Genomic DNA, 24938 nt, shown 5'->3' on the forward strand with positions numbered 1-24938 from the left:
TGACAAACTCTTTCACTGGGTGAATAAAGTGATCTTTTACACTAAACTAAGAAAAACAATACTAGTTCACAGGCCTAGTTAAGGTATTGAGATGAGATCCTATTTGAATATGCCAACTATTCCAGAATCAAAGGTTTTAAGAATACCTTTGAACAAATTCAGTTTTTTCTTTTTGTTTAAAAAGTATCATTTTTGAGATACCATACTGTGCTTTATTAAGTTTACACTAATGCATCTATGGACTTTTTGTGATCCTAGAATCTATCATCTCTAGAAAGTTTTTTATGAATTGACTCATCAGTTCCTTTTGAAAACTTTCGTTTTCATTGATGAAAACAAACATTTAAGGGTCTTAAAATGGAAGTATTTTACAACTTTTCTTACTGTCCTTACAATCTGTCTAAAACCACAGAAGAGTAAACTGAAACGATTTTTTTGTTTCTAACTACATTCATGAGTCTTTCATTCCAGCCTGATCATTCTTTCTTTGCCTGTTATTATCAGCACACTGCAATCTAATTAAGTGGAAAAGGGGAAAAGGTTACCTCCACCCGAAAACATAGAAAATGCGAAATGGGTCCATTTTACCCTACACTCGTGATCGTCATGGACGATAACACAGCAAGATAGAAAAATCAATTTAAAACAATCCCAGCAGAGATCTTTCAAGGTCAACAGTCCTGAGACACACAATCACTATGTACGGAGATGTGCATGTTCTGCCTATACACTAAAAATTCCATCCATACGTTAAAAAAGGGAACTGAAAAGACGGACAGCACATACAGTGATAGATAGTTTCTATTCATTCTGTAGCCATGGATCCTTGGTTTACAAAGAGCCTGGAAAGCTCAAGTAAAGGGAATTTAAAACACCAAAGAAAGCGTCTCACCTTTTAAATATAAATCTCATTTATACCTTAATATCAAGCTTCCAACATCTTCAAAATCAGAAATTAAAGTCATTTATGAAGCTACTTTAAGAAACCTGTTTTATTACACCCCTCTTGACCTCCAAGACCTAGGTAGTTACACAGATCTATATTATTAGTAATAAGCATTTCTCTGCACAACAACGGGTAACTCTGTAGCCACAAATAAAAATATACAGCCCATATTATACTGTAGTTCATTTACCTTTACAATAGGAAACATACAGTAATACAGGCACACTCTCTAATCCAGAAAACATATGAATAAGACAGAAGACTCATAACTAACGAGAGGTAACATGCTTTTAAAGATGCCATTACATTACATTAAAGACATATAAGGAGAAAAAGCAGAAGAACAAGAAAAAATAATAATAATGATTGCACATGCTGGTAGTGCAATATAAGTGCTCTGTTATGCAAGATAAAAATTTAAATTAAAACCCCATACACACAGTGTGAATACAAAGCAAAAATGTAAAGCAAATATATAGCATGATCGTATGTATTCCATGCAATATGTGCAACCAATAAGAGCAAGAAGCAAAGAATCCAGTTTGAATTAAAAATATTAATATGATGCAAAAGTAAAGAATGTAACAGAGATCGAATCTGCTGCCTAGACAACAGTTTGAAAAAGTGCTAAAAGTTGGTCAATGGGAGGTCAAAATGAGACCCTGCATTTGACAGTACATTTGGAAAAATAAATGTGAAAAATAAGCATTATAATTAAAGCTTTAAAACAACCCAAAATATTAACATAAATGGTAAAACAGACTGCAAAAGTGTTAAATAACAAATGTAATAGTGGACATTCAGTACCAAGTAAATAACCTGCCTGCATTCAAGTTAATATTTTTCTTCCTTATTAATTTTAATACTAGGATTAATGGAGTGTTGCGTCCCCAGTCAGCAAAAATAAAATGTTCTTACATTCCCCAATTCAGGTCTGTAAATCTTCGTCAGTGGTTAGGTTTAATTGGTCTCCATGGATACCATGTTCCACTCAAAACAAACCCTACCAAGAAGTTTAAAAAAAAAATCCTTCAAACATCTGCTGGAATTGGGCACAGTTTTCAATCCAACACCAGCTTGGAGCAGATCTGTCACACCCGTAAATCTGGACTAAAATGTATAATAATCAACAATACAAGACGCTTTAATGCCTTAACTGAAAAATATGTAACCAAAGACAAAAACTCATTCACTTTCTTTATCATTTAAACAAGGAATACATACTTATTATGAAGTAACGTATGCAGAATGAACAAAGAAAAAAGAAACATGCCTAATAACAACTCCATTGAATAAGAATGGTTTTAATCACAAAGGACAGAGGAAACAAACCTCATAGAAAAAGTAACGAGTCTCAAGAGTACAGTAAGTAGAAACCGTATAGACTGGGGCATTCTAGAATAGCCGTGCTTGCTCTCAAACCTGTGCATATTAAAGAAAGATAATGGCATCACTCTCATTATTGTGTCTCATTTCTTGCTAATTTAACGTCAAATTCAGCAACTTCGAACAAGAGATCCGTGTCTGTCTGTAGCTAGGCTGAAAGCGCTGAAAGATTTTATCTTCAATAACGACACAAAACACACATTTCTTGTATTAGCAAAATTATTTATTACAAAACAGGTTGTGGTAAAACAGTACAAAAGGGTTTAGCTCTTGCAGATGAGGTCGTGGCCTTGACCTCCCACTGCACTGGCACTGATCTTTGTTTTAAGAAACTTGTAATGTTACTCAACCGTCCCCTCGCCGCGCAGTAGGAAACGTTAACATTTGAGAAAGTTCAAAAGAAGTCTCAAAACCCCTTTGCAGAAACAAATATATACTGTATATATTTACACCATTTTGTCCAACACATGGCAGTTCCATGCCTGCCAGAATCCTGAGGGCTATGAGGGGGGATCTTCACCATGAATTGCTTTATACTTGGCCATCTCCTCCGGGAAAACCTTCCCCAGTTCTTGGATCAGAAGACTTTTAAATTTCTAAAAAAGGAACGAGATGAAGAGATAAAATAAGAATAAACTCTTTTTGTCACAGAAAAAGGGTTCTGTATTCTTTTGTGTTACATATGTTCAAAGTGAGGCGCATAAGAAAACTAACAACAAGGTCACAGTAAAAATGATGTCCTTTCTATCCTTAAATGGAAAAATTCATCACTTTAAAGTAGTCTAGAAGTCAATCCTAAAACAAGACTTTCAATTTCCTTCCATTAGTATCTGCAAGAAAAGATTTTTGACATATGTCCCAAAGTGCCATCTGCAGTTTGTACGACTTTAGCTCTTATTTGGTGCATATTCAATATGAGTTTGCATCATTCCCAATTAAATCATTTTACAAATTAATTATTTCAGTATAAATAATTCTGGAACAAATACAAATCATACATTTCTTACTGGAAAATGAATACTAATGTCAAACTAAATAAATTATCTTTTAAATACACTCTTGCAGGATCTTCACACATCTGAACGCTAGCTTCATTAGGACTTTAGCTAGAAATTGTATAATATCCTTTTTTTACAGCACAAACTTATTAGGGTATGTCTTGGGTTGCAGGTTTGTTGGAGTTTTAATGCAATTTGTGTTTAACTCATATCAAGGCATAGAGTTTTTTTTATAGTGCTCTGTTCACAATTTGTTTGGGTGTGCACAAACATCTTGGACACACATATTCTGAGGACACAAAAATATTTCCTCCAGTAGCCCAATCAGAGCTATGTTTTGTATACTGCAAACGCAGCTAATCTGTCTCTGCTGGGATTCAATCAGTCGTTAGTAGGCCCAAAGCCACCCAAAGCTATAACCCGTCTACAATCCCACTGTGCCACAAGACATGTTCCTCTGCTGCAGGACTGTCTAGATTTCCAAGAGAGGTGACGTCTCTACTGTAACTAGCTCAGTGCACTGAGCCCTTTGCACTCTCCCCCTCTACATTCCTCCTTCTCCTCCAGCAGCCTCGGTGACGAATAGACGCCTGCCTGAGAAATCCAAGTCACAGCACTATTGTCATGAGTAAATCTCGTACTGCCCCTGCTGGAATTCGATCCAGGCCGATCGCAGGCTACGTGCACACACAGCTGCACTCCGCTAAAAGACTGGGTATTCCATCACGGGAGAATTCTACTCAACACCAGCGAGAAGCACAACTCTACTCTGACCCTGCCAGTTTCAATCAAGGCGGCTAGTGGGCACAGAGCCATACAGTGCCACTCGATACCCAGCTTCACCACAAGACTGGATCCTGTGCCACAGTAGTTTTATACTGTCTAGATTTTAGAGACAGGCGATATCACTACTGTGTCTTGCTCATGTGCTCAGCCTTCTTGCATGAGCACTGAAGATTTCACACACAAATCTTCACTCATTTCCTTACCTTCATGGTATCAATCTTCCCTTTAACTTGCTCATTTTTTGCCAAGGCTCTCTCCAAGCATTCTTTAGTATAAAGCTGAGGATTACGGCCCTGATCAATGTATCTATTGAAAAATAATAGATTTAGTAAAGATTTCTACATACAATAATGTATAGTAAATAACACTTCGAGATGTTATGATAGATTACACACAAATTATTCTATTTTGTTAATAATATACTTTTTAGAAAAATGTTTAAATGCACTTTAGATAGACTTTCATTCAATAACTGTGATGTACCTTCTAGATGTATTGTAGAAGAACAATACTATATCTATATATATACTATGTTTTCGTAATAAAAGATTAAATGTAAATAGTGGACGGTTTAATAATTTTCCTAATCAACTCCAATTGATCCACGATAATCTCTGCGATGCAGATTTGAACAGATAACAATACTATTTTCTAGACCTACTACAGTGAATAAACCTGATGACTACACATTACAACAAAGAAAAAAAATACTTACTCAAATACTTCCAGCGGAACATTGATATCATGTAGCTGCTGACGGCATTTATCAATGTCCTGCAATCCGGTGATCATGAAATTCCTGAAACAAAGAAAATCGTCACTGGCAATTTAAGGCTCCGCAGACATCACCTGCTAGTTGCTAGTGTGCTCGTTATTTCAAATTTGGTTTAATAACGTAAAAAATATAATTGTATACCAAAGCACTTTGCTTTTTTTATTATACAGATTTTACGCTATAGAGTGGCTAATGAATCATGCTATTAATTACCTTTCTGCTAAAAAAAACAACAAAACAATGGTTGACATGCGCAAAAATAACAGTCCAGACAAAAAGTCTGATATACATATATATTATCTGAAATGGGGCACATCTAAGAAACAAGAAGCTGTAAACGTAAAGAAACTTACAGTTTCTGGTTAAGTCCTGTCTGGCTACTCGGCTGAAAGTCGCTGACAATAATGCCCAACTGGCGTATATTTTCCACAAATTTTTCTAGATGCTCCTCGAGATTATCGAATTTTTCCGCCATTTCCAAAACGCAAGCCGACGAACCAAAACAGAAAAACAAAAACAAAAAGTACCTATTGTAAAAACAAAAACAACAACAGCAGTAATCACAACTCTACTCCATTTTTCACACTTACTGATAGAACCATTTTTCGGCACCGTTGCAACCAATCAAACATCAGTAAGACCAGGTTACTCCTAGCAACCCCAAGAATCCGTAGCAACGGAGTGCCATAAAGGAAATCGTTTGCTGAAAATATTTAAGTGCGACAGAGAAGTTATGTTTCAGTAAATTGCTGCTGAAATTTGAGAATAGTTACGGCTTTTGTGAAGTGTTAATGAAAATACCACATCCTGACTTTTCGGCTGTTTTAATTGGAATATATACTTCTAACAAAGCAACCGACGTAACCGAAATCTTACGTACCTTCAAGTACACAAAGATTATAGAATATATCCAGAATTTCTATACTAGAAAAATAAACAGTGCAACCATTAGAATGACTAGGAAACGGTAAACGTGGAAATTTTTGTTTCTATGCATTTCCTTGAACTTGGATAACTGCAGACTGAAAATGGAATTGATCTTTTGAATAAGTAAAATACTGAAATACGTCTGAAGTCAGAGACGTTTGATAAATCTCGTCTTTTCTATCATGCGCGAGAACCTCAAAGTTTATTCAACGTACTATCTTGAGAACGGTCAATCTCTTAACGTCTTGGAATTAAGAAAATGCCCCCAGAACACTGGAAGTTTTTTAATTTATTTTGGTTAGCGTACATGTATTAGAGAGATCCATACATTTCAGTGCAGAACAGTATATGATTCCGGCAGATATTGTTCTTCTGGAGAAATGCTTCAAGCTGCCTTTTCCACGCACTTGTGTTGATGACTAAGAAGGCTCGTCTGTTAACACTAGCACTTCACAGAAGGAGTGAATGGTACTTTACATGTAAGCAAACAAGTCATGCTGCCGACACTGATGAACAGCTTTTACCATTTCGTGTTCCGTTTTTGATGCAAATAAGCGCATTGCATAGATCATGCCAAGTTATCTTGGTCATCACCTATTTCTGGACTTTTCTCAGAAGGTTTTATTTTTTCCTAACTTTGTTGTGCAGACATTTAAGATAAATACCCATCTTAGATGGTGATTTTTTTTTGTTAAGACAGGCACTTTTTATGGAAGTGTTCTTACTTGGTCTTCAGTAACATGAAATTACCTGCTGAAAAAGATTGAGATTATGAAATGCTGTATTTACATAGCTCAAACGTTTGCACAAGCACTTGCTATGATGACCCTGTATACAGTTTGTGTTGACCAGACGTGTATAATTAGATGTCAATCTTTAGTTTACCTAATGGATAGATCCACAATATTAGTCTGTAAAAGATATCTTCTAAAAGATTTTGTGCTGTTGTTGTTTTAAGATACCTTTAAAATCACAGAACCAAATACAACAAATATTTCATCATTTTTGTCTACAGGGCTGATGGTGCTGGCAGGGAATCCTCTTACAGTGATACAACACACAAACTGCTCAATACTAATTCAGCCAAGATCCCAGCAGGTGAAAAGAAAGACTTCTGTCTCATGCTGAGCTATGATGATTCTAGGAATAGCATTCAGTGTTTTTTTTCCATCTTTAAAATGAAAGATTCACGATTAAAAACAACCTCTCTTTATGACTATTTTTAAGCATTGCAAAACAAGGGTTCTGTATTTACATTTCATTCTTAACACTTACAGCTGCCATTCGTGCATGGAAAGCACTTCATTTCCAGATTTTGTATCTGGAGGAGTCAAAGCTGAATCATTGTGTTGGAAATGATGTGATTAATCGTGGAGACAGGTGGACAGAAACAGACAAGCTGTTGATAGAATGGTATCTCCATAATTGTGCGCAAACAGCCTATTCCCATACTTATGCCGGGATTTTTTTTCCTCAGTACCTTTTTAACTTTCCCTTGGCGTACACAAGAAATTCCATTTCATTCATTTATCTAACTTGTATAGGTAAATATAGAAAACATACTAAGCATTTCTGCTATATAATATTCTGTTTCAATCGTATATGTTTAGTTCATGTTTTACGGTTTACAGGTGTACGTGTAATGTACAAAAATATTAAATAGCCCCAAATTAAATTGAATTTCCTATAGAAATTCTTCCCATTGTCACTTACTGCCTTTATCACTTTACCAGCCTCACATTAGTATGAATAACAACAATGTAAAAACCACATTGTTTACAAAGTTATCATCTCAATACCACTCATTTCCTTTAAGATACATTATTTTTTTATATTTCAATATCATAATGGTGGGCAGCACAGTGGTGCAGTGATTAGTATTGCTGCCTTGCAGTGCTGGAGCCCTGGGTTCAATTCTGGACCAGGGATGTGACTGGAGTGGAGTCTGTATGTTCTCCCCATGTTTGTGTGGGTTTCCTCCAGGTGCTCTGGTTCCCACAGTTCAGAAACATACTGGTAGGTTAATTAGCTTCTGGGAAAACTGGCCCTGGTGTTAGTGTGTGTTGTTGTCTCTATGTGTGCTCTGTGATGGACTGGTATCTCATCTAGGGTTCCTGCCTTGTGCCCGTTGCTTTCTGGGTAAGCTCCCCTGTGAATTGAGCAAAAGTGGTTTGAAGATGGATGAGTATCATAATTGCCACTACTCATTTAATATTCATTGAAAAGAAGTTCACAAAGAAAAGAGTATAATCGACAATACTGACAAGAATAACATACCGAGATCCTTTTAATTAATAGTACTAAATCTTGTAGCATCTTGCCTCTTGCATTTCAAGTGTCATGATGTTCTCAGTTGTGTAATTTATGAAGAAATGTTAAATGACTTTGACAAAATATTTCTCTGTGGACTTAAGTACATAATTAGCTTAGATATTTGGATGTTATGAAAGTGGGTCAAAATGTCTTGTCTGGAATTAAAGCAGTAATTTCCTGAAGGGAATTTCAAACAAAAATATAAAATGCAGAGATGTAACAAGAATCAATTTCCAATGCAAAGAATAATTCCCTTGAAACCTGAACTATTGTTCCTTAATATGTCAAATGTTCCAGTGTTAATATCTATAAATGTCATTTTTACTAAAATATACAGTATGTTGCATGATGTACTGTAATCCGTAATGACATTTGAAGATGTAACTGCAAACAACAACGATCTTTAAGTCTACAATTTTGTAGCAAATTTATTTTTCAGATGACTCTGAACCCTGTCTGCTTGACACGTCATTGGTGTAAAAATGGCACAAAACCATGTCTTGATTTCTGAAGGACCACATGGGTGTGGAAGGAAATGGATAAGGAATGGAAGCAGAATACACTGTCACTTAATTTCCACTTTTGTGCACATAATTTGTGCTTCACAACCAATGCTTCAAATATCACAAGCAATATCATTTTTAATACATAAAAATCTTAATAGTCCACAACAGGTATAAACACATTGACTTGGTCAGTTGTACTGTATTTTTAAAAGAGAAATTCTGTATACAATTACTAATAAATCTATCGTCATATCAGGTTTTTCGTCTTTAGTTTTTACTTAATTACTCCTAAATTGGTTTTAGTCTTTATTCAATTATATGAATTATCCCAAAGACAACACAATGTTGTAGTCAGTCTCAACTCTTTCATTTTAACAAGCATGCCTTATTTTATTTTAAAGGTTGGACAGAGACTGCAGCTGAACTGCTGCATCCTAATTTCTGGGTTAATTTAATTATATCCGTAGTAAACCCCGCAGTTCTCATTGGCTGATCTGGGGGCCCCGAAGAGGTATGGTTTTAAACGTATTAGTTTAGGGGTGAAAAACTCTTACCGTAGCCTCTATCAAATACAACGGCAGAGCCATTTAAAAACAGTTCCCACTTGGGTGATATATCACTCCATGCCTGTTTGTTCATTCAGGCCAGGTAGAGCAGCAGCGACTACTGACGTTTTTACGTCTCAGACGTGCTGCTGCTATTTCGTGCTCTTCTTTGGCTAAGCATAATCAGATTGGTTCAGTCCGAGCAGCATTATTGCTGGTGCTGCAGCAGCTGCAGTTACATCAAGGGTTTACCTCTGCAATGTCAGATTGGTGGGAGAGTCTGGATTAAAGATAAACATCTTTTTTTAACTACCTAGATTCCTTTTCATACGTCCTCTTTTTGGATGAAATGAACAAAAGACGTCGGTCTTGAAATACAAAGTATCACCAAGGGTAAGTTGATTTGTATAACGGGCTGCTGGACATAGACATCGTGATCATCAATACAATTAGATGTGACTGATCGTGTCGCAAAAACGGTTATTGGGAAATCTGAACATTATTCTCAAAGCAGTGTCGAACGTACAGCTGGGAGACGTGAGTACAACCGCAGCCTCAGCCGCAAAACTGCAGTCAATTGCAAAACCGACCTGTCAAAATTGCTGCAACGAAGAGCTGAGAATTGCATCGAATCCTTGAAAGCCTAATTTATCGGTTGTATAAGAGAACCTAAAGATTTGATCTTTCGTGTTGTACGATCGGATGTGTTATGCGGCTCCGTTCCCAGTAATGGCATTTGTGTTCTCATTTTAATCGATTTCATACAAGATGCACTGAGATCAGAAGACTGAATGAAATCGCCCACTGGTCATCTTAAGAGGCTGCATTAGGCAAAGATACTAAACATTTTCCGTCTTCTGTTAAGAGTACTTAAACTCATATTGTGCAAGTAGCCAGCAGCGCAAACGCTATTATGGCTACTCTTCTACGGAAAATAGGTCTCATTCGACTCCATGACAGAGACACTGAGGATCCGAAGCATCACCAGGGCTCTTTCAAAGGGAGCAAAGGCAATCAGAAAAACAACAACATTAAGCACTGCAACACCAGCAACGAAAGCAACATCCTCAACCCTCCTGAAATAAAGAACAAGAAATCGGAACAATCCACGAAGGACAAGCCATCTGGCAAGGATAAGCAGGGCAAGGACATCAAGGAAAAACAGCAAGTGGGAGGTAGCAAGGCAACCTCCACATCATTGCAACCGCTGGTGCCGCACAGGCAGCACTGTACCCAGGTCCGGACGAGGAGGTTGATGAAAGAACTGCAGGAAATTAAGAGGCTTGCTGACAACTTTATAACAGTGGAGCTGGCTGACGATAACCTTTTTGAATGGAATGTCAAGTTGCACCAGGTGGACAAAGATTCTGCTCTCTGGCAGGATATGAAAGAAACCAACACTGAATATATATTGCTGAATATATCCTTCCCCGACAATTTTCCCTTCTCCCCGCCTTTCATGCGGGTACTCACACCCAGGCTGGAGAACGGCTACGTACTGGATGGAGGAGCAATCTGCATGGAGTTGTTGACACCCCGCGGCTGGTCCAGCGCATACACCGTGGAGGCGGTGATGAGACAATTCGCAGCAAGTCTCGTAAAAGGACAGGTGAGGGTCAATTCATTCGACAATCTTGTATGTGGTTTGCTACTCCTTTTTTATTGTTTTTTATTTTGCGGCAGAAATCAGCTTCTAGTTGATTGAAATGCACGGTTTGTTTGTTTGTTTGTTTGTTTGTTTACTGAGAATCATCGAGTCTCTGAGCTCAATTTTTAAAAATCACGAATACGCGAGTCTTTCGCAGTTGCTGTGCTCAGATCTTAGCATTATTATAAACACTGCTACTGCAAATCTAGGTAAAATTAACATTTGAAAACAGAAGGAAGCAAATGATAGGTAATGTGACATTTTTCCTTACAGTAGTTTAAAAGAACACAATTAGCAACATTACAGGCGTATCAAAAATGCTTTATTGAACTTTCCTTTCTGAAAGCAAATCAGTATAAAATAAAAGCCTGTTACTTTGTGTTTTTCCCATGACCCTCATGAATATTAAACAACAATTAGAACGTCGTACTAGATTAACTAGGCAAAATACAGTGATATATAACAGTGTTTCCAAGGTACTGTTGAATATTAATGCTCACAGACGGTCTGGCTTATACCAGTGTAGGATCACCTTATTTCAGGTAAGGCAGTTCCCACAGGCATGAAAAAAGGCAAATAATTATTTTCAACGGGACCATGAATTTATTATTCCATTTACCTTTATCTTTATGTTAATTTTGAAAGTCACGTTTCGGCTAAATGTCGTAAAAATTGACTTTATAAACCCAATAATCGACGTTGGTAGATGTACTGATTTTCACTAAATTAGTCAAACATGCGTACCAACGACTACTAGTGCTGTACTTGGTAATGTATTACAATTCAATTCAATTTTATTTCAAGGAAGGGTTGACTTCATTGCACCACAGCGACTCCTACTGAACAACTACAATGCAAAGTTAGTTTGTTCAAGTTTGATCTAAGCCTTCTGAACTTGTCGCCGCTATCACTCCTGATTTGGTTGGTGGGTAAAACGTGACTGGCAAAGTCGTGGAATCAGAAAATCTACAATCAGTCCACTTTAATGTTGAAATGTGAGGTCATGTTCTATGTGATCATTCTCTTTGGGAAAAACAACTGGAAGAAACTATGCGAAACGCGGCATAGATTTGTTTTCAGATTGTATTTTATATACAGGGATCTCTAATGTATTGCAAATATGTATGCTATTAACCATTGAAAAGCTATTCATTTAATTTTGATTACCACATTTTTATATAACCCCTTTTAAAGGCTTGGTGCCCTTTTCAGTTTACCTTCATCTTAAATATTAAAAGAACATCGAGCATTAGAGGGAAGGAATATTTATGAAACCGTGACCCACAGACAAAGATGGCACAATATAAAGGCACTGATCCTTTGGTAGTAAACAGATTGACCTTTAACATTTACAGTTTAGATATATAGAATTAAGAAAAGTTTAATGAGATTTTCCATCTCATTATCACTGCTATCTCTTAATCAGTGCTTTGATTCAACAGCACTTTATTGCAATAAACAATTTGAACTACCATGTCCCCAAGCTACTTCAATTTAATGACATTGTTTACTTTGAGATACTTTGAATTTTGTCTAGATTGCAACTGCTTATTGTTTTTTGCAAATCAGCAGGAGACAATGCAAGTGCTTGGGATTATAGAAAAAGTTTTTTTGAGGGAAAATAATTTGAAGTTAAGCTAAATGAAACATATGTGTGACTAGCCTGAAAATGACATTTATTCAGTATATTCATTCAAGAAACTGAAAGGGGTAGCTTGTTGTTATGGTTGCCAGGTTACATGTTTAGTATATGAACAGTATTGCCTTTTTTAATTGACAGCAAATATGCACAATGTTTTTAACATTGGCACGAAATGCAGATTTAACTATTAACTAGTTTACATCTGAAGTGCTTGAGCAGGTGTGAATATAAAGTAGGAAAGTATAACCCAATACAATTTCACCAACATATTCATTGAAGTGGAGCTCTACAATGACCCGCTTTGTAAATAGCAGTTGTCTTGTTAATCAAAATACCATCCTACCCTCCAAAAATGTATGCTACAGTGTTTAAATAATAGAAACAAAAGTTGTTAAAATGGCATGATAATTTCTCCATCTTCCCTGTTATTCTAAAATGTAGAATACAATGAATAAAAATATGTAGCGAACAATGAACACAGGTATCACTACCACTTAAAATAATTCAATTTACAATTGCATTTCTATTTCACCATGTAGATTTCCAAATTCTGTGGCAGAGACCTTTGTAATCTGAACATATTTTCCTACAAGTAGTTCAAGCAGGTAGCTGCATCAGCATGCGTAGACTGCAAAGGAACAAGCAAAGGTTTATTCCATGCTGAAAAGGGAAGAAAAGAAACACACCTGAAGAAGGGTAGAAGAAGAAGAAGAAGAGTAGAATAAACCTTTACTTGTTCCTATATTTTCCTACAATATTTGAAATGTCTGTAGAAAAGCAAATGTAACATTAAATTCACTTATTTGATATATTTCTATTGAATCCCAGGAATACAGTGTTTTTATGATTGTCGTTTGAGTCAGTTTGGTGCATTGATCATCTGCCAAAAATGTTCTGTGCATATCCAACATTCTCACATTCAGACATCAGCCTATGCCAGACTCAAGAGATTCTTGTCTCTGGCTTTGCCAGGAGCTGTGAATGCTGTTCTGTGATGGTCATTCTTCTAACTATATTGTACAGTGACTCATTTTTGGACATTTAAAATAATGTTTGAAACCTGTTTTTTCTCAGAGGGTTATGATGTTTGACAACAGTTTTTTAATGAAGATTTTAAGGTTCCATCGCACTGTAGAACAAAACACAAAAATAATACTGCACAAAGAAAGGTATTTTACATAATTTCTGGAATCACAATTTTACCAAATTACATTCTTGAAAAGAAAATGGTGTACTGTTGGGAAGTCAGTGGAAGGACTGCAGTGCTAAAGATGTTCATCATTGCTAAGCAGTGATTTATATTCAAGCCTAAGGATATTGCATTATCTTTATCATTGTGAAATTACTTTTGCATTCTATGTTATTACAGAAAACAAAATGGTTTTTCCAGTAATTAATTGAATGGCAGACATATTCTAAACAACTCTTTGAAATGCCTTTGAGTGTGTTAAATGTGATATAATCAATTTAATGCATTCCAGAATTTTTTTGATGAAAAAGTAATTTATTTTGTGATAAATTTAAATATTTAATTGATGAAAATACTCAACACTTCAGGTACTTTATTCATGATTTATGTGAAATAAAAATATGCAATTATGTGCCAGAACAAAGGACTATATTTTGAAATGTGTCATGGTTTTTCTCCTGCACTTGTAACTTACAAAAATAGAATAGTCAGTTCCTCGCGTTCCAACTAGCTCAGTTTCTGTTCCACCAATCTCAAACTGTATCTGTAAAACTTAACACAGCATAAAAGGAATTAAGTTAAGTTTTTAACACATGACATTTTAACTTACTGTAAATGCCATCCAGAGTGTGGCTTTGAAAGAAACAATATATTAATCCATATAAATGTGGCAAAACAGGTATACATGACCACAGCAATGTAGTAGTCATTTACAGTATGTGGCCATTTTGTGCTAACCTTGAAATATGCTGCAATAAAGTGTGATATTTGCCCACTCATGCATATGTACAAATGAAATGGAGTCAGCACATCCTGTCAAACAAATCTTTAGAATTTGTTTTCCTTCTTAACATGAAACATAGAAGCTTGTAGTTTTAATGTGAATAATTATTTATGTGTTATGATCAGTCTATACAAACATTATATAGATATGCGCTCAGTATATGCCATGATACCCCTGTTTGTCTTCAAAGCATGCTAGGAGCATGTTTTCTTCCTGGATGTTTCAGTGTGATCCAGCTGCTGCTCTTCTTTTACCTATTGAACTGTATAATAGTCACTTACAGGAAGATTCTTGGATGTTGGCTCTCAATTGTGTGAATGCCACATTTCCTGTACCCAAAGCATAATGGTGCAAGTGTATACTTGTTCTTAGAAATATACTTGATCACAGCCAATAGCAAGTAAATAAAATAGTACACATGAGCAACATTCTACACACAACTCTCACAAGCCTTTTATATTTTAATTTTAGTCTTTATTAAAGAAGACAACATGAAAGTTTCATTTCATTTACACTAGAGCCTTTGAAATTGGATCTGGACATTTCATTTCAAGTGAGTGAACAGTTCCATTATTTCAGGCCAATTTAACTGCTGCCTGCCCTGACTTCACCTGAGGCAAAGATTGGCTATTTTTGTCCTTCTTGTTCACATTGGAACAGCAAGGTTTTTTTTGTATTCCTGCCCTCAGGAGGATGAAAAATGTTTCCGTTATGGAGTAAAAGATGGTCTCTGAAAACTCAAAGCGATAAATAAGGCATTCAAAAGGAGCTGAATTAAAAGCTTTTTAAAAATTGCCATTTTAAGTGGAATTTTTATGTTACAAAACATAAGTTATTTGTGAAATGAGTGCATTGTTGTACATACTAATACTGGAAAATGTTACAATGGTACAATTTCTCATTTACTGACAGATGATCACACGCTTTCATTTTAAGATATTTTAAGCATTACACACTGTCAGCAAAGGTGCCTACACAAAATAAGAGTAAGCTGGAATTCAATTTTGATTTTTGAATCACTGAATTCTTATTTTAAGTAACGTAAAATGTGACCGAGAGCCATTTGGTGATAGAAGCATGTACTGTTATTGTAGTTTATTAGAAATCAAACACAAATCTTAACAAAAAAAATAATGATGACATGGTCCCTTATACAATATGAGAATAGATTGGGCTGTGGATTCAGATTAAAACATTAAAACTGCTATTTTCCAAATAATTAAGTTATTCACAACCAGATAGGCTTAAGAATGTAGGGGATGAGACCCTCTATGGATCATGTGTAGTACAGTATGTATGATCAAAACCATGAACATTATAACAGGGTTAGATCAAGAAATACATAATGGCAGTTTAATATAGCTTGCAATCACCATAATATTGTCCATAATATTGCAATCTTACCAACATAAAACCTCCTTTAAAGTTTGATATTTAATAAGCATCCCTAGATTGTATGTGGCCCCGACTAGCTCTGTTGGTAGACTCATAATCTCAGGGTAGTGGGTTTGTCTCCCATGTTGGGCACCAGTTCCTCCATGTTGGAGGTTGGGCACAAGGCTAACAACCCTGTCCTGTAAAGAACATGCCGGAAGGCGTAATGGGCAAACATCCATCCATCCCTAGATTGTATATTGTTCAAATGAAGTTAGCATAATCATTTTCAGACATTGCCTGTTTAAACCCATTGTTCTATACTATAACCGCACGACTGAATGAGGGATTACAATGTTTTGTGTGATTTGGTGTTATCAGACGTGGTTATGCTAACATTTGGCCAAAAAAAAGTGCTTGAGAGCCTCTGTGGCAGTTTATGATGTATCACATTTCTCACCATAGTTCGGTACTTGTCTTCAATCATTTTAAATATTCATCATTTAAATATTGTTTTTTACACAGAAAAAAAATTATAATGTCACTTTCTATATTCATCTCGGTGAAATACGAAAAACTAAGAAGTAATTTAATTATCATTTACTTTAACTAAAGCATCTATTGGATAACGAGTAGCATTCAGTTTCTAAAGTGTATTGTCATACATTTGCTATAAATACCTCATTCCTCTTATTGAGGAGCAAACCAGGGTACATTGAAAGGCCAAACCCAGAACTTCTAGCACATTCACAAAGGCTTTCAATATTCATTTGAAGAAGCAATGTTCTACTGCTTTAACTGATCTTCTGTGTAGTGCTTCTGCTTGTGTATAATGGCTACGGTGTATCATCCAGGTACTGCAGGTAACGCATTTCAGTGGTGGATGAAGGAGGTCACCTCCCATACGTAAAGCACTTTAGCATTCTCTGGGATGTAGTACTATTTATACACATGTATATTATTGGTAATTTAATAATAATGTTTAAAACAGATAACCCTTTGTTATCATTATCCTCAGACATTTCTTCTCCTATCTGAAAGTACTGACGTCTGGAGTTTTCTCAGCAGTTGAACTGAAAGAGGTGTCTTCTAAGTACAGTGGAAAAAATCATTGTTAATTGACTCTCAGTGTGTCCAAGTGCTTGATCACATTTATATTTCGTAAACAAGACCTGCTTATTAAAGCTGTTTTACGTAAGCAGCCCTTACCTTTTTCAGATTCTGAAGTTTAAAGGTCAGCAGTATTCAAACTCCATTGTTATATCAATCTTTTACCATTCCATCCATTTTCCAAATGGCTATATCCAGTATGTGGTCCTGGTCCTGGGGAGCAAAGGGGTACAAGGTGGGATACGCCCTGGTCTGGACACCAGTGCATCAGACAGACTCAAACACTCACACTCACACCGGGGCCAGTTTTTACATAAACCAATTATCCTACCGATATGTCTTTGGACCATGGGACATGTATACTCTATTGAGATTGCACCCCAGGAATTGACCCCAGAGCAGCACCACTGCAAGATAGGAATGCTAACCACTGTGCTGCCATGCTCCCAAACCCTTTTATTATTAATATGCAAAAAATAAGTCCTCACAAAATAGGTTTTCAAAGAAACGTACTAGCAATTAATTCATTTTTAATCAGTAGTTAGTAAAATCCATTATGTCTGTGTGCTTCAGTGCACATAAAGACGGGGTAATAAACTGAGCAGGAGCTTATTTCTGTGCAGAAAAGGCCATTTTAATTTTAATTTAAGTCTCTGTTGTAGTAAATAAGGTGAGTGAGTATGAAATGGAACGTGAAATCGGTGATTTAAAATGTGTTTTTTAAAAAGAGTCCTGTATGAATTTTTAACCAATTTCATTAAATATTATGTAACTGACATTCTTAGGGGGACTAATTTTTTAAATATTCATGTTGTCATCTGTATTCGTTCCTTACAGCATGAATGAGTTTCCTTTATCTCTATATTTTAATCATGGTTCTGCTTATGGCATTTGGAAGCAATTGTAGTCATTTTTAATGGGTGGTATAAAACTATTTTTTCTGAAAGGCACTTCAGTATGCTATTATTGAAAGTCATGATTTTTAATTGCACATCAGAAACTATCGTGCGAACAGCAGATTCAGTATTTTTGATGCAATAGCCATTTATCCTTTTTATGGTGTTGTTTGATTTACTCATTTAATTTACTTTTTTAAATATTTTCTTTTGTTTTATTCATGATTTAAAATTTATAGTGTCTATTCCCTCTTCTTCATGTGCCCTGTATTGGTATGTACTGTATGTGTGTATTCTTTCACATTTCATTCAAAACTCACAATTAGGTTAAATGTGATTATTCAGTGTTTAAAAAGTAAAGGTTTTTTAACATCTGCAGTCATTTACCGACTGACACCACCCCAAAATCCAGAAATATTATATATATTATTTGGATTTTTTGGAAAAAGAAAATATTCATTGATGTATTTTGCACCCTAAAAAAACAAATAAAGGCTGTGACTGAAAACAAAATGTAAAACATTCAAAGCTGCTGAAGCAGAACATTAGAACCACTGGTGTAAACCAATCACAGAAGAGTATTATTGGCTTTGTATTTTATTTTAATGAGTCGACCTCACAATATTTAGTGAGACCAGTGTTATAACCTCATAGCCGGATCTTGTCAGAAGTCAGAAACTCAACAAGACTGGGCTTAGTCTGTACTGGGATGGAAGGTTGCCATGTTGTTGCTGGAGTGATGCTGGGAGACCAGTAGGTGACGCTCATCACCATGGTATGGTATATCCACACCAATGCCACAGTATGAAGAGAGGGAACACTGTGATGTTGGTGGTGCCATAAAATGATAAACTCTCCAGTACCTGTCACAGGTGAAAATCATTTGGCAGTTCATTAGAGCAGTGATGTTAACCCTTGTGATTTAAGTAAATTCCATTTTGGGCATTTTTAACCCCTTTAATTCAACTGTTGAAGCGTTTCTCACTTTTCTACCTGATATGCTGTGCAGTAAGGCTGCTGGTAACCCCCAGGTGTACATATATTGTATCTGGCACTTCAGGGGTGTTTGAAGTGGTCTCTTCCTCTACATAAATCATTTTGGAATTTACAAACATTGGCTTTTCCTTTGAAGTACAAAACCCCAGATGGATCTCTGCACTCTATTTTCTCTTCTTATGTTGCACACCATTAGTGTAAATATAAATTATTTTGAATGCTCTTCTAAAATTCCTCTGCTTCCAGAAGTGCTCACTTGACGAATAAAAGAAATTTGCTGCCAGACAATAATAAATTCTCTAATTTTAAAGGCAATCCAAGTAGTGAATAGAGATTTACAACCAGTTCTCTACCTTTTATTTTCCAGTATCTTTAATCTCGCTAATGCATCTACTTTACTGGACTGCTTCAGATAACAGCAGTGAATTTTAAAAGAGATCTCTTTTTTGTGTCAAAACTATAATCATAAGAAATGGCATTGATCTGCACAAAACTGTCTGCATTTATCATGAACAGACTGGCATGAATGCCAGAATTCTAATGCATTTAAAAGCTCTTCTAAAATAAAATAAATGTACAACTTATTTTTTGAGGCCAATTAGCTGTATTTTACTTAAATGAGAATTTTTGGATGTTTGGACTTCTTAAGTTTCCATTCACCCTAACCTCTGGTCAATTTATTTACAGTTGAAAAATTACCCTTCTTATTACATTTAAAGATGAGATTTGTTTTGGGGGAAAACAATTTCCAATCAAAAGTTTCTCTTCAATGCCAACATTTGCATGTACACTACCCTGCAAAATTATTTTGAAATGGAAATCACAAGATGACGCAGACACATCCATCCATTTTATAGCTGCTTCATCTACATCAGGGGTCAAGGGGGAGCCAGAGCCTGCCCTGGCAAGCAATGGGCTCATGGTAGGATACGCCCTGGATGGAACACCAGTCTGTTGCAGGGCAGACAAACAGACACACACACTGACACCCAGGGTCAATTTTCCCAGAAGCCAATTTCCAGTCTTTGGAAACAGAACCACATGGAGAAAACACAATCACTGGGAGAGCATACAAACCCCACATACTGTAGATAGCACACAAGGCCCAGAATTGAACCATTGAACTGGAGGCCCCAGCCTGCACTGTAAGGCAGCAATGTTAACAACTGCATTACTGTGCCAAAACTGCATATACATTTTTTAATTTTATGTTTTATTACAAACCTGACTACTAAGGGTAAATTAAGTTTCAGTAAATGTCAAGAACAACTCCAGGCTTTTTTTGCACACCAGCTTGGTGCAATTTTTGTCAGATTTGTTCATCTTGGGACCCCTTGTAGACAGCTGTCTCTGAATTATTTTCACAGATTCTCAATAGGATTCAAGTCACACTTTCACAGGCTACTAAAGGATATTTACTTTCCTATCCTTAAACCATTGTAGCTTTGGATCATTGGCCTGCTGAAGGGTTCATTTTTGTCATGGTTTTAGGAGCAAAGTTGTCCTCTCAGATTTGTCAGTATTTTGCTCCACCTATGTTGCCATAAGTCTTGACAAGCTTCCTAGTACCTACAGATGACAAGCAGAACTATAATAACATAATGTTGTCATTATCATGCTTGACAGTAGGGATGGTGTTGACTGAGTGGTGCACTATGGTGAGTATAGCATCACTATGTAATGCTTTGCATTTAGAACAAAAGGTTTATCTTGTTTGACCACAAAACCCTGCTGCATGTTTGCAGGATCACTTAAGTGCTATGTATTACACCACATGTGGAATTTGAGATTTTTTTTTTCAGACAAAACCTTTTTGTGGAGTGACCAGGATACTGTTCACCCACTGTTACCCAAGACACTTTCTCCCAGGCTCTGAATTCTTTTTGCAAAGCACTGTATATCTTCTTATATCTTCTGAGATTTGCATGAAATAATGGCAACAGTTTTTTTCCATTAGATTTACAATGTCAAAATCAATTTGCTTCAAATCAATTCAATACATTTGCTTTAAAAATCCATTAAAGGAGATTCCTTCATTTCTTTCAAGTTACTTCCAGTGATACTCAGCAACCCTCTTTTATCTAAACACTGCTTATTGCTGGCAAGGGTCATGGCAACCTATAGTCTATCCAGAAATCACAGGATACAAGCCAGGGCTTTATACTGGATGGGAGGCAATTCCTTCACAGGACATACAAACACAAGAACAATTAAAAACACATAGACTTATAGCTAGCATGTCTTCACAAGGTGAAAGTAAAGCAGGGTATTCAGAAGAAACCCAGGGGAACTTGAAAACTCCACACAGAGGACACTCACATCTTGAACTGAACTCAGGACCCATACATACTGTATATTTTTATATTTTTGGTTTTGAAAGCTAATTTGGATAGATGTAGCTCTATCTGTTAGGGTTCAGTTTCTAATAGAAGTTACATTTGTTTACTGCTTGTAGTAACATTATGTATACATGGTTAATCTAAATTGATAATCCTCAAAACTTTTGAGAGAGATTTTCTATCCAAATATTTAAACAAATGTGTTAACATGGAATATGATATCCAGAATATAATTTTATACATTATTAAGTATCACTTGGAAAACATGCACTTTATGCTTCATTTAACACCTAAATTTTCACATTGGACATTATAAAAATATCAATTACACTATGCTTTGAACTTTGATACAAAGATCCAATAAATATGATACAATAAACACATCACACACATTCACCAATGCCTGAGAACCACACAGTGTCTTACAAAGAACTGGATGCTATAAACAACATACAGTACATAATATATACCTCTACAGTTCGTATCTGCATATTGTAATTACATGCAAAACCATACAATTATACAAAAGGTAGTACAGTCCTGTGTATTAAATAGCTATGTTGACTATGTTTTATTACCAGAGTTATCTGCAAGAATGTTATATTGGAATGAACATTTCTTTATGCATCTAACTGCTCATTTTAAGAGGAATTGGATGGAATAAAAAGAATGATAAATGTACATCTGAATATTACGAGTGTCGTAATTTCTTATCAGTTTATTTGAATTAAGTGGAAATTGACCCAATCAAGGTACAGTACTTGTCAGAGCACAGGCTGAGCTTAATGGCCCAATATTGCCAGTTCAAGTCCAATCATAGCCACATAGGACTGGGTTTCCCCAGGATGCAGTGATCAACTGGCAGAGTGCAACAGACAACAAATTACATGCAGATAAGCTCTAGCAATTGACCTTCCCCTCCTGTTGGGTGATCTGATGAAGATGAATGGCTCTTATAGGTGGGCGTGTTGGAAGAGTGTGTCTAGAGGTCTTTCTTTAAAGGAGTCATTGAGCACTCAGTTTTGAAACACCTGGCAATTCCAAATCGGATTAGTGTAAAAGTAATAGGTAGTGATTTGAAATGATTCAAAACACAATTAAGCGGTGTAGATAAAAATATAAGCACACTTAAGGATGTTCTTTTTTTCCCAGTGGGGAGAGCTTGATTATGTTATGTTCTAAAACTCATTAAGTATATTTATGTATTAAATAGTGAGCTCTTAAGCGTAATGACATGCTACTGAGCTGAGCACAGCACGCAAGTGATGTGGTGTTGTAGATAGCTAGAGACACTGGGAAGCTCAATGTATAGCGAAGGGCAAACCCTAAGTCAAGTTTCAATCCAAATCAAATCCACACACATGGAAACACAGGCTACGTAACAAGGAGGTAGACACAAGGAGGTAACAAGCCGAGGGAATCCAGGAGAGAAGTCAAGGATACAAGCAAGGGTCAGAGCTGAGAAACATACTGAAAGCTAACAAAGCCAAGGGGTCATCTGGGAGATGAGTTTCCAAGTAAGCAGAGCTCAGTATTGCGAACGAAGTCCAGCTAGGGGGAAATGCAACAGGGCTTTGAGGGGATCAGAGCTGAAATTCAATGACAGAGCCGCGAGCTCTGACAAGTCTGAATATTTATCTTGAAAAACACCTGGAACGGCCATGGTCATGAACCATCTCCTGGTGCTCCAAGTCATCAAGTTAATTGGTTTCCGCAGCATCTGGCGCCGGGAGACAGGTTGACAGGTTGAACTCACTGGCTGCTGCGTGAAAGCGAACTCTTCCCTCTGCATGGCAGTGGGGGCGGACATACTGTAGCAGTAAGCAGTCATATTGAATCCAAAAAAGGTGCAGTAATCCATCAAATTTACAAGCCCAGGTGAAAAAAGTACATTTCTTCAAATTCAAAAAGCATGTGTTAACTTGGGGAAAATATATGCCACATAAATGGAGATGGATCAAAGAAAAAAATGGACAATAACAATGTCAGCAGCATGGTAATGCAGCTCTGTTTCCTTATGGGTAAAGTGGAAACTTTCAGCCGTTTACAGATTTAAATGAGGAATGACTGCAGCATTCGCTAAAATTTTCACCAAGTACTTTTTCACCATAACGTGGTGTCAATATTTTACCTTACAGTTTTATTCTCTTTTGCTACAGGGCCGTATCTGCAGGAAAGCTGGGAAATCCAAGAAAGCCTTCAGTCGTAAAGAAGCAGAGGCAACCTTTAAGAGTCTGGTGAAGACCCATGAGAAGTATGGCTGGGTGTCTCCCCCCGTGTCTGATGGCTGACGTGGCCACATATTTGTGTCGCAAGACTGTACAACCTACCATCTTGTCCTCAATGCTGCGCATCTCCCATCCTTTGTTCTTTTAGTACTTTCATCTAGGTGCCATGGAGCACATGGTGACATTTAACTTATTCATGAGCAGATGTGTTTACAGCTAAATATCGCCTTTAGTGGATTGTGTTTCAAAACTGGATATGGCTCTACGGAACAGATAGCCCTGCCGATGTCAAGTTGTTGCCCCTTCCTTCCACCTGACCCACTTCATCTCGTGTGCGTTTGCTCTCATTCTCCCTACATGCCAACAATGTACTGCACTGAATGGCATCAGAGTTTCCATTCACCACTGCTCCTCTCATTTAAATGCAAATGAAGCCGTTAATATTTAATAGACAGGCAGTGCATTTGAGGTTCACTTTTTGCTGTGCTGTTTTTCACAGGTCAATGCAACTTGAAGATTGTAATTTATGTGGAGCTGTGCTCTCTTTCTCTCTCTCTCTCTCTTTCGTGGCTAAATTTAGACATCACTTTGTTGTGTAGATGGCCATTGATTTCCAATGAAAAAACACAAAATGTTGCTTATGCTGAGGTACTGTAAAGATAAAACCCAATGGCAATTAACCACTGTTCTTTGTTGATGTTGAAAAATACCAATAACTGTAATGCTGATAATTTAGATACCAGATAGATGGATTGTTTAAGAGCAAGATGCAAGAGGCCTGACATTTAAAAACGTGAAAATTGTCCCTTGAAAACGTTTGTTTAATTGAAGCTCAGAAATGAAAGTTTAAATATAAAGTGGATAGACTCTTTCATAGATAGGAAAGCAATCCTACATTTAATAGGATTTGTTTCCCTCATTAAGAAGAAATAAGGTGGCATTATATGTGATTTGCATTAAGCTTAAGACAACTCCTAAAGTGAGAAACTCTATCAATAACTGCAAAAAGCATGAATCTACAGTATAATTGATGCCATGTCTTTATTTTTAATTGTTTTACATCAAACGGTTTGTTGCTGCACCTCTGGCAGTAGTGTTGTGAATTGTTCTTGTTACTCATGTTCCTGTGTGTATTTTCTCTGAACTGTGGAAATGCATTAAAAAGAGCTGCAGTGAACACTGCTGAATTGCAGAGCGATATTCATTTCAAACACCTGCATATTCAAATTCAGAAAACAATAATACAAAATTCAAACAGTTAGGTAAAACCAATCCAGAAGGAATGATAGAGCTACTATGTCTTTGATGATGTATTGAGGCTCTAAATAGTCCAATTATTGGTTAGAGCAGACTGTGTTAATTTTAGGTCCTTCTTTAGGTCTGAAGGACATATTGGTATTCCTCAGTTCATCTCAAATTCCCTTTACCTACAGTATGTACAGATACAATATGTGAAATTACCACTTAGGATGCAAAGCTAACATCTATATTTATCTCTCCCTGTAATTCTTTATTAGTTTTGTTCAAATCATCCTACAGACTAATCAAGG

At 36.4% G+C, this 24938-nt stretch overlaps 2 protein-coding genes across 2 annotated transcripts; one reads left to right on the forward strand and one right to left on the reverse strand.

Moving 5' to 3' along the window:
• Nucleotides 1-2533: 2533 nt before the first annotated feature.
• Nucleotides 2534-5500, reverse strand: med10 (mediator complex subunit 10). Its single transcript, XM_006635876.3, has 4 exons — nt 5245-5500; nt 4832-4915; nt 4320-4422; nt 2534-2928 (listed from the first exon to the last, which is right to left on the reverse strand). The coding sequence occupies exons 1-4, from the start codon at nt 5364-5366 to the stop codon at nt 2833-2835; spliced, it is 405 nt and encodes a 134-aa protein (XP_006635939.1). The 5' UTR covers nt 5367-5500; the 3' UTR covers nt 2534-2832.
• Nucleotides 5501-9235: 3735 nt separating this feature from the next.
• ube2ql1 (ubiquitin conjugating enzyme E2 QL1) lies at nt 9236-24570 on the forward strand. The gene is made up of 2 exons (XM_006635875.3): nt 9236-10791; nt 23320-24570. Exons 1-2 carry the CDS (start codon nt 10096-10098, stop codon nt 23449-23451), a joined length of 828 nt encoding a protein of 275 aa, XP_006635938.2. The 5' UTR covers nt 9236-10095; the 3' UTR covers nt 23452-24570.
• Nucleotides 24571-24938: the final 368 nt, after the last annotated feature.

The sequence above is a fragment of the Lepisosteus oculatus genome, chromosome 10 (genome assembly GCF_040954835.1).
Source record: "Lepisosteus oculatus isolate fLepOcu1 chromosome 10, fLepOcu1.hap2, whole genome shotgun sequence".
NCBI lineage: Eukaryota > Metazoa > Chordata > Actinopteri > Semionotiformes > Lepisosteidae > Lepisosteus > Lepisosteus oculatus.

Excerpts from the sequence above, each read along its gene's own strand:
- ube2ql1 (XM_006635875.3), top strand. The coding sequence starts at position 10,096 with ATGGCTACTCTTCTACGGAAAATAGGTCTCATTCGACTCCATGACAGA. Across the intron at positions 10,792-23,319 it reads CAAGTCTCGTAAAAGGACAG|GGCCGTATCTGCAGGAAAGC; the intron begins GTGAGGGTCAAT and ends CTTTTGCTACAG.
- med10 (XM_006635876.3), bottom strand. The coding sequence starts at position 5,366 with ATGGCGGAAAAATTCGATAATCTCGAGGAGCATCTAGAAAAATTTGTG. Across the intron at positions 4,423-4,831 it reads GTTCCGCTGGAAGTATTTGA|ATACATTGATCAGGGCCGTA; the intron begins GTAAGTATTTTT and ends ATTTTTCAATAG. Across the intron at positions 2,929-4,319 it reads GGAAGATTGATACCATGAAG|AAATTTAAAAGTCTTCTGAT; the intron begins GTAAGGAAATGA and ends TTCCTTTTTTAG.